The 9,846-nt window shown below is 49.1% G+C and overlaps 1 protein-coding gene across 1 annotated transcript; it reads left to right on the top strand.

The window, feature by feature from the left end:
* The first annotated feature begins 539 nt into the window (after positions 1 to 539).
* On the top strand, positions 540 to 7,683 carry NEIL2 (nei like DNA glycosylase 2). Its single transcript, XM_034766705.1, has 4 exons — positions 540 to 738; positions 5,146 to 5,513; positions 6,313 to 6,509; positions 7,010 to 7,683. Exons 1-4 carry the CDS (start codon positions 601 to 603, stop codon positions 7,324 to 7,326), a joined length of 1,020 nt encoding a protein of 339 aa, XP_034622596.1. The 5' UTR covers positions 540 to 600; the 3' UTR covers positions 7,327 to 7,683.
* Positions 7,684 to 9,846: the final 2,163 nt, after the last annotated feature.

Below are 9,846 nucleotides of genomic sequence, written 5' to 3'. Positions count from 1 at the left end.
TTTTGGAGGGTGGAGTGAATGGCTCTAGGGGACTGGGAATGATGGGACTGGCACTTCACTTCTAGTTTCCCGGCTTGAACCTGTTACCATCTGCTGGCTGTTTGGTGGTCTCAACACGGTTCTCCAGTATCCACATCACAAAGTATTCAACAGGGCATGCCCAATGACATCCCAATGTGAGGGAACAGGGAGGCAGGGACATTGTAGCAGGGGAACTAGGACAGTATTTTTTTTTTGTATAAATGACCGTGCTGAGATGAGGATAAAAGCCCCATTCATTGAATCTAATGGGAGAGCATAAGCTTAAACCTGAGTGTTGCTGCTTGTTAGCTTGAGAAACACAGGCCAGGCTCAACCCACTGCAGATTTTCCTGTTGCAGCTGGAGTTTGAGTGGGGAAAGGGAAATGATCTGAGTGTTTCTATAACCCTTCCCATAGGGGTGAGGAGCATGATCACGGAAGATGAGAGGACCAGGGACAATGGCCTGTGTATGTGCAACGACATTTCCCTAAGCAAGATTTTATACACCTCAACTCTAGGGTACCCTGTGTGAGACCCCCAGCGTGTACACCTGCAGCTTCCATTGAATTCAGCCAGAGATGCCAGAAGGCCCGTCTGTGAAGAGGTTCCAGTTGCTGACTGCTCCTTTTGTGGGGCAGGTAGTGGCCAAGGTGGGAGGAAGCAGCAGGCAGAGAAACCTGAAGGATCTGAAAGCAATGAGGCTCCAGGACTCTCAGGTGAGCTATGCTAAAAGGTAGCTTTGTCTGGAGATGTCAGCCCTGCCTCACAAACCTCCCCTGCCCTGCCCTAACCGCAGTGCTGGTGCTGCAAAGGTGCAGGGTGTTGGCATATGGGAAAACCTATAGTAACATCCGAGTAGCCTCTTGGGCTCAGTGTGGAACATGTCCCTAGTTTGCAGCTCTAAACGGGTGCTGTATAGACAGACTTAGGCACTACCCACATGGCTATAGGACTAACATGAAGGCACTTTCAGCTGTGAACAGTGGCCACTCTATATTTAGAAGGTTGAGCTGAGGGTCAGAATTGCAGAAAGGGAGGGACGTGGGGGAACTAGGGTATGCACAGGGAAAATTCCCAGAGTGCTTTGCTTTTTGACTGTCCATAACCCAGAATAAATTAACTTCCTAGTGGCATTTAAGTCAACAGGGCTTCACTGTCAAGGGCCAAAGCATCATTGAATGCCATGCAGAGGCCCACCAAATAATCACAGACTCATAGACTTTAAGGCCAGAAGGGACCATCATGATTATCTAGTCTGACCTCCTGCACATCACAGACCACAGAACCTCACCCACCCACTCCTGTAATAGACCCCTAATCGAGTTACTGAAGTTCTCAAATCTTGGTTTAAAGACTTCAAGTTATGGAAAATCTAGTTTAAACCTGCAAGTAAGCCATGCCCCATGCTGCAGAGGAAGGCAAACCTCCTCGCATCCCTTGTGTCTGCCAATCTGACCCAGGGGAAAATTTCTTTCATGACCTCAAATATGGTGATCAGCTGGACCCTGAGTATTTTGGCAAGACCCAAACACCTGGGAAAGAATTCTCTGTTGCAACTCAGAGCCCTCCCCATGTAGTGTCCCATCACTGGCCGTTGGGGATATTTGCTACTAGCAGTCACCGATCGGCTACATGCCATGGTAGGCAACCTCATCGACTGATGTGTAATGTTACAACCTGACCCGTGACATCTGGGTGCAGATGTGGTCGCCCCATCTCAAAAAAGATATACTGAATTGGAAAAGGTTCAGAAAAGGGCAACAAAAATGATTAGGGGTATAGAACGGCTTCCGTCTGAGGAGAGAGTAATAAGACAGGGACTTTTCAGCTTGGAAAAGAGGCGACTAAAGGGGGATATGATAGAGGTCTATAAAATCATGACTGGTGTGGAGAAAGTAAATAAGGAAGTGTTATTTACTCCTTCTCATAACACAAGAACAAGGGGCCACCAAATGAAATTAATAGGTAGCAGTTTTAAAACAAACACAAGAAAGTATTTTTTCACGCAACGCACTGTCAACCTCTGGAACTCCTTGCCAGAGGGTGTTGTGAAGGCTAGATAACAGGGTTCAAAAGGGAGCTAGATAAATTTATGGAAGATAGGTCCATGAATGGCTATTAGCCAGGATTGGCAGGAATGGTGTCCCTAGCCTCTGTTTGCCAGAAGCTGGGATTGGGTGATAGGGCATGGATCACTTGATGATAACTTGTCTGTTCATTCCCTTTGGGGCACCTGCCATTGGCCACTGTCAGAGGACAGGATACTTGGGCTTGATGGACCTTTGGTCTGACCCAGTATGGCCGTTCTTATGTGATGGGCACACTCTGAAGTTGTTGGCTCTGTGATACTGTCTCCTAGGAGGAGAGAGAATGGAGACAGAGAGAAAGGGGAGCAGGGGGAATTCTAGTGGCTCACAGATTTTTTTTCTTCCTTGTATCTTCCCCAAGCCCCAGAGGTGAGGGGTGGAAATGCAGCTCCTGACTCCCTCCCCGGTGAGTGTGTTCAGCTCTGCCTGGTATGTATCCGGCAGCAGGGGGTTGCTACTGTAATCTGTGCTCCACCCGAACCGGAGGCCAAGCGAGCTCAAATGGATCAGGCCTGCAAGAGCTACATTCAGAGTACGTCTGCACTGGCAAAAAAACCCACCTGCCACAGTGAGCCTGGGTTGACTGACGTGGGCTCTCGCTACTGGGCTAAACGTAGCAGTGTAGCTGATCCCACTCAGACTGCAGCCCAGGCTCTGAAACCTGGTGAAGGGGGTGGGTTTTAGAACCCAGGCTCTGCCCAAGCGGGAACGGCTACACTGCGATTGTTAGCCCCATAGCACGAGCCCTGCGAGACCGAGGCAGTTGACGTGGGCTCTCACACTTCTTTTCGTTGGCGGTGTAGACATACCCATAGGTTCCTGTACCTGACAGGCAGGTTGAAAGCCGCAAGCTGAGCACCGGTGCATTAAACAGGGATGAGATTTCGGTGCAATATTTAACTACGCTCACTATGTCCCTGTCAGGGCCGGGCGAGCCCTGGTCAGCTGCTAAGTTGCCATCAGGAGACAAGTAGCAGGGTCAGGAGTGAGCCGGGTCAGAATGCCAAGACGACAGGGTTGGGCACGAAGCTGCAGACAGCAGATAGATCACCTAGCAGGGTCAGAGTCGAGCCAGGTCAGGATATCAGGAAGTCGGGGTCAGGCGCCAGGTTACAGACAGCAGTCAAATAGCAAAGTCAAGGTCAAACCAGGGTCAGAAGCCAGACTCCAGGGTCTTTCGCAGGCAAGCTGGTGGGCAGTGTTGTTGTCCAGGCAGCTCGTCATGATAACTTCCTGGTTTAAATACTGGTATTGGCCTATCAGTGGGCAGTGAGGGCCCACCACTCGGGCTTTGCTGGGCGATACTTCCTGCCAAGCCTAGCGTCACAGTGTTCTCCACTGGGAACCTAGCCTGTGGCAACGTTGACACATCAGAGGCCCAGAACCACCCCTCTGGTCCCATGTTCTATCTGTACAGGTTCTTACAGGCCCAGATCTTCCATGGGAGACCCTGAAGCAGGATTAGAAACCAGGCATGCTGGGCAAAATCACTGAAGTCTGTTGCCCATTCTGGCAATCTCCCTGGAACTGTAATAAATATGTATAGGTGCATGAGCCTTTGTTGGCTTGGCTGGATATTCTTTCTGTCAGCCAAGGATGGCTCCTCTCCTCAGCTCAGACTAGCAGAACTGACCCAGTCTAGCAATTGCTGCAGCCAGTTCAGTGTTAACGAAGTCCCTGAACAGACCCCCACCCCCTTTATATCCTCTTACAAACGATTAAGGAACACACAAACCTTCAGAGATTCTCCTGCTTACATGTATAAGCTACTCTAAGTTCAGAATTTGACCTAAAGAAATTGTCACACGTTTAAATTTATGCTGCCATGAATGTAGACCAAAGTCCACAATGAATATGCACATTATTTTCAGCATGGCTTTGGGATAGGGATTCTATCCCATCCTGGCCAGGTCCCTTAGTAACCAAAAATAACTTCCACCTGGCAGCTGTTTGGTGGTTTAGGAGCACGTGAGATTAGTTTGGCCTCAGCCCATTTTGCAGTAAATAAGGATAAGGGGAACAGAGAGGAGACCTTTCCTCACAGCCGAGTGGAAGAGGGGAACTGCTGGAGAACCATTAGGTCATCAGAGTCTGATGTCATCCGTTGTTACGTCAACACAACCGCACAACTCACAGGCCGCGACTTTCAGCTGTCACCAGTGATGCTTCATCCCAAGCTCCCACCCCACCCCTTCCCCCAAGGCCCCACGCTCGCTCTGCCCCCTCCCCTGAGCGCACCCTGCCCTCGCTCCGCCTCTTCCCGCCCCGGTCCTCCCCGCCAGTGCCTCCCGCCTGTCATCGAACAGCCGATTGGCGGCGGTAGGGAGGCGCGGAGCGGGAGGAGCTGATTGGCGGGGCCCACCGAACAGCTGATCGGTGTGTTGCTAATGTGTGCAGAACACCCCCTATTTTTTTCCCCATGGATGCTCCAGTCCCAGAGGCAACGTCACTGCTTCCATTGTGGCTGCACTGGGCTTCCTAGGGTAGCTGTTCCAAGCTGAAGGGCCTCTTCAGCTTGTAAACAACCTCTCTACCTGTCGTGCACTTCTTGCACATAGGAGACTGCAGGGCTATTAGCAGGTCAGGCTTCCGTGTCAGATCTAGACTGACTACAGAGCTTACTTCTCAGAGGGAGACGCACCAGAGGTGCTCACTATAAAATCCTTTAATGCTCTGCCAGGTATGGCCCAGGTTAGCATAAATAAGACATGTTACATACAGCATCACCTAGTGGCTGATCAGTATAATACAGTTTGGTATTCATTACACTACCTGCGGGGTATGCACTGATGCCCATAGCTGCCCTACTGACGCGTTAGTTAGACTGGCAAAGAGAACAAGAATTCTTGGGATGTGGGTCCCTGCTCTAATGTTGCTAGCTCATATCTCCCAGAGAGTCCTCCAGTTCCCTCACGTTAACTGAATGCCCTTCACTTTGAACCTCGCCTTTAGGCGCTGAGGGTTACTTACCTTAAATTGTTCATTGTTTGCAAATGCACACGTCCTCAAACACTTCCCTTGACTTTTATTTTTTAGGCCTCTGGAAAGAATTTATTCCTGGCATTCGGTGCCGCTCTGGAAGCATGGACCATGGGTGGAAGCCCATCTCCAGGTCCTGTGGAAGAAGAGCCAACCATCCAAGGAGAGGCTGACCGCGGGGCATGCTCCCTTACCCTTGCTCAGGAAGGACAGGAGGATGAGGTCTCTCAGCTAAGCCCCAAAGAACACAGTGTGCAGAGAAAGCAGGAAACAGAATGCTCAGTGCCTGATGCCGCAGATGCAGCAGGGGGCATTTGGAAATGGCTGCGCTTCCATTTTGGTTTGTTTGGCAGCATCCGGGCTAATGAGTTCTCGAGAGCTAATAAGGCGAACAAAAGAGGGGACTGGAAGGATCCCGTGCCCAGGTATTGACTGAATCCTCTGTCAATGGCAAACACCGTTCTCTTTTTTCTCCCCTTGCCCGCCTCCCACCCCCAATGCCCAGTTTCTAAAGAGGCAAAAGAGGCTTCGTTATTGCTTGCTTGTTTAATGTCTCAACGTGACAGTCCTGGGCACTGCATGTGTTGGTTCCTGCAGAATGTGCCTATGAAACTGGCAGGTTTCTCAAGCTAAGAAGAAACAATAAGACAAGCGATGCTTAACCATAAATAGGGATGTAATCTCCCTGGGGTAAACAACATTAGAAGATCTGCCCCTGGAGATGCTGACTAAATCCACATGACTGCAAATCAGGAAAGACAAGGCTCCTTTTCCCAGTCAAGCCACCCCCTGCCTCTCCTCCTCTGCAACACTCTAGGTATTTTTCTGGTCACTACAGTATATTGTCCCATCTGGCTCTGAACGACTGAATGCAGTGTTGTGTCTGGAGTAGTAGATATAGGAAAACACAGCAGTGCTCACAAAGGGGTTCAGTCCTGCCAAGTGTTGAGTGCCCTCAATTCCCATTGATTTCAGAGGCTCGGGTACAAAGGCTGAGCAATTTGACACCGCTAGCAAATATATAGGGTTTTCCCCTCCTCTTCCACCATTTCTCCACCCGGTTCCCACTATTTTCCTTGGTCGCCAACTTTTTCTTGATCCCCTTCCTCCCATATCTACACGCGCATTCGGCTAGACTGGAACATGATTGTTCATGTCATGTTTCTGGATTGACACTGCAAAGCCAGGATATTCTCGCTCTAATTTCCATCCTGTTTATTGTAGGTTGGTTCTGAACTTCGACAGCGGGGGCTTCCTCGTCTTTTACAACTGCCGGATCCACTGGTGCACCTCTCCCGCTGTGGAACCTGCTTCTGACATCCTGTCTCCCAAGTTCCATCGGGGGCAGGCCTTGGCAGCCCTTCGCCAGCCGACGTCCATCTGCTACACTCTTCTGGACCAGAGATATTTCTCCGGTCTGGGTATGTTCCACCAGAGAGGGGAATACCCTCCAGAAATAGTGATATTTTGGGCCAGTTAGAGATGGGTCTCGGATTTATTAGCTGCATATGTTAAATGTTAGCATAGAGACATGACTTCTTATTCTTGATATCCCCTGATATCTCAGCTCTTTATGAAAACAAACCTGTTAGGACTTAATTCTCATGAGTGCCAACTTCAATGGGAGCTGGCATTGCTCAGCGCCTCTGGAAATCAGGCTCTTAAGTTTCATAATCCCCCTGAGAGGTAGATGAGTATTATCCTCTGTACAGACAGAGAACCAGAGGCACAGCGAGGTTACCTGACTTCCCCAAGGCCACAGAGGGAGTTGGAATCATAGGCACAAAGAGAGGTCAATAGCTTCTTCCTCCTAGACAAGCACTCAGACCACTAGACCGTGCCTTCTATTCATGTGATTGGTTCTCACTGTCTCACTATTGCACCTGTGTTTACGAACCTCTCTTCTCGCCCCATGATCCAGGGAACATCATTAAGAACGAGATCTTATATTTGGCAAGGATCCACCCATTATCGCAAGGCTCGCTCTTGGCTCTCTCAGATCTCGAATCCTTGCTAGATCATGCCGTTCAGTTCAGCACAGACTGGCTGCATAAGAAGCTGGCTGGAAAAGGATTACACTATCAGATCTACCTGAAAGAAAAATGTCCTCTTGGGCACGAGGTGATGCAGGGAACTTTTGGACCCCGAGATGGGTTTAAGAGGCTTAGCTGGTGGTGTCCTCAGTGCCAGCCTCTAGTACCTCCTGAAGGGAATGACCCCAAATCGCTTAAACGCTGAGTGAACAAACATGCCAGCCTTAATGTGGATTATGAACACACTCTCCTTTCTTGCAGAATGTTGCCTTCTGGTCTTTTTGTGACAGGCTGTCAGTTGTACTGAGCAAAAATCACTTATCCTGGAAGGCAAAATGTGGAGAGAAAATAGAGCTTTGTTAAAAAGGGAGGGGATGTTTTTGTGGCCCTCCTAAGTCATTTTTGAGCTATGAAGAGAAATAAGGCAAACAGTAGTAGGCGTCCATCTCCCCCAGAAGTTAGGAATTGTAGCCACTGAAATGCTTGGCACCTTCAGATTTGCTCATGTAAAAAGTTGAATATGTTCAATTTTTCTTCTGCCAGTGAAGCAGTATAAATAACTTCTGTGTGATTGTCTTGTTTGTTTGACTGTTTTGCAAACCTCCTGCCAAACCAATTGGCTGGGAAGAGTGAGTAATGGGAAGTAGAACTTTTCTCCCCTAAGCCAGCGATTCACATGCAGCCGGCTTGATGGTGATTAAGCATTCTTATGACCCTCACAGGTTGGCACCCTGTGTTCACATCCCAAAACCGTTGGCACCCTTCTTGGCACTCTCAGCCGAGAGCCCAGGGCTAGAAATGGTCCTTCCAGCTCAGGGCAGAGTGGGGAAAGCTTTTACTACAACTGCCTGTGCTAGCTTCTGACGCGACCTCTCGCAATTCAATGAGAAACTCTTTTCTTCCAACACCAGCTTGCGCTGTTGTAGAAAGAAATCATGCTCTTAATCAGCTTTAAGATGTTACAATCAACTTATTTGCATTGTGGCTTAGAGCCGTGCTAGATATGTGCTCACCAGGTGCTGACGCTGGTGCGTCAACTATTTTTAAGAGGATGTGTCTATTCCCAAAGACTTTGACTCTGGAGAAATAATTATAAGAAATAATCACGATTTCCTAACAGGTAGGCAAGACACTCCCTAAACTTGCAAACTGCATCACCTGCTGGCCTTCCTGAGGCAACAGCTTGAATGAACAGAAGAGGCTACAATCCACTCTGGTGTAACTTGACTTCAATGGGGTAACACCAGGGCTGATCTTGGCCCATGGTCTTTATGCTTTGCAACTAGACATCAATAAACTTGGGCTGGGTCAGACCAATAGGGGTGGAGAGAGTGTCAGAGTCGAAGGCCTCCACTGAGAACAAACGCTCCAGCCATTCCAAATTTGCTGACTGGAAGTGCTGTAGAAGTGTACAGGGAAAAAGGCTCTCTTTCACTTAAACCCTTATCCAAAGCCCAGGGCATCCATTGGGTTTTGGATCAGGCCTTAGCTAGACCCTAAACATATACAGCTGTATGAACCAAATGCAACAACTCAAATTGCATTGGGAAGTGACGAGGAAGCCAATGCAGTGTGGAGCACTTAATGTGCCTCCTCCATCTGCCCTACCAAGCCGACTCATTGACTTCTGCACCCGCTACGGCAGGGGTTCTCAAACCGGGGGTCAAGACCCCTCAGGGGGTCGTTAGGTTATTACATGGGGGGTCGTGAGCTGTCAGCCTCCACCCCAAACCCCGTTTTGTCTCCAGCATTTATAATGGTGTTAAATTAAAAACATTTTTTTAATATATTTATAAGGGGGGTTGCACTCAGAGGATTGCATTGTGAAAGGGGTCACCAGTAAAAAAGTTTGAGAGCCACTGTGCTACAGCTTCTGACTGTTCTTCCGAGATAGCTCCTTGTAGGGCCTGTCGCAGCAATGCAGCCTGGAGGTCAAAAGAACCTGAATAGCTGTGGCTTGAGCTGCATCTGAGAAACGTGGTCCCAGGGGTCATGCTGGCCCACAGATGGAGAAAAGCACCACTGGCCACTGAAACCAGCAGGGACTCCTGGAACAAAGGAGGCTCCAACAGTGACACACACCGTTCTATTAATAATTCATATTTAGTACAGAGCAGAAACACTGGTAAGAGGCAATGATGCATTAGAAATTCAAATCTTCATGATTTAAAGTGCAACCCAACCTGAACCAGCCTGACACCTCCAGCCAGACGTTGCGACCAGCAGCCAGTCACTTGTCCCTTTAGGCCGACGCAGGCGAAAACCAAATCAAAAGGGCGCTTGAAATGCTGGGCTTAGAAAGAAGCAATGGAGAAATACCTCTGGGGCAGAGGTGGTGAGGTCAGATGATCTATTTCAGGTAGTTGTAGGGGCCCCCATTGCCGTTGTAGGGACACCAGCCATTGTCCGCAAAAAGAACAGGAGTACTTGTGGCACCTTACAGACTAACAAATTTATTAGAGCATAAGCTTTCGTGGACTACAGCCCACTTCTTCGGATGCATACCGAAGAAGTGGGCTGTAGTCCACGTAAGCTTATGCTGAAATAAATGTGTTAGTCTCTAAGGTGTCACAAGTACTCCTGTTCTTTTTGCGGATACAGACTAACACGGCTGCTACTCTGAAACCAGCCATGGTCCAGAGACCATGCGGTGCACCCATGAGGTTGCAGCAAGTTGCTGACCTGACGAGGGGAGAGGGCAATTGGACCAGCGTGGGGTCTTGGC

The sequence above is a fragment of the Trachemys scripta genome, chromosome 3 (assembly GCF_013100865.1).
Source record: "Trachemys scripta elegans isolate TJP31775 chromosome 3, CAS_Tse_1.0, whole genome shotgun sequence".
Taxonomy (NCBI): Eukaryota; Metazoa; Chordata; order Testudines; family Emydidae; genus Trachemys; species Trachemys scripta.
This window is presented reverse-complemented; position numbering and strand designations above follow the sequence as displayed.

Coding starts and splice junctions, on each gene's coding strand:
- NEIL2 (XM_034766705.1), top strand. CDS start 601: ATGCCAGAAGGCCCGTCTGTGAAGAGGTTCCAGTTGCTGACTGCTCCT. Junction 739..5,145: donor TGAGGCTCCAGGACTCTCAG/GTGAGCTATGCT, acceptor TTTATTTTTTAG/GCCTCTGGAAAGAATTTATT. Junction 6,510..7,009: donor GAGATATTTCTCCGGTCTGG/GTATGTTCCACC, acceptor CCCATGATCCAG/GGAACATCATTAAGAACGAG.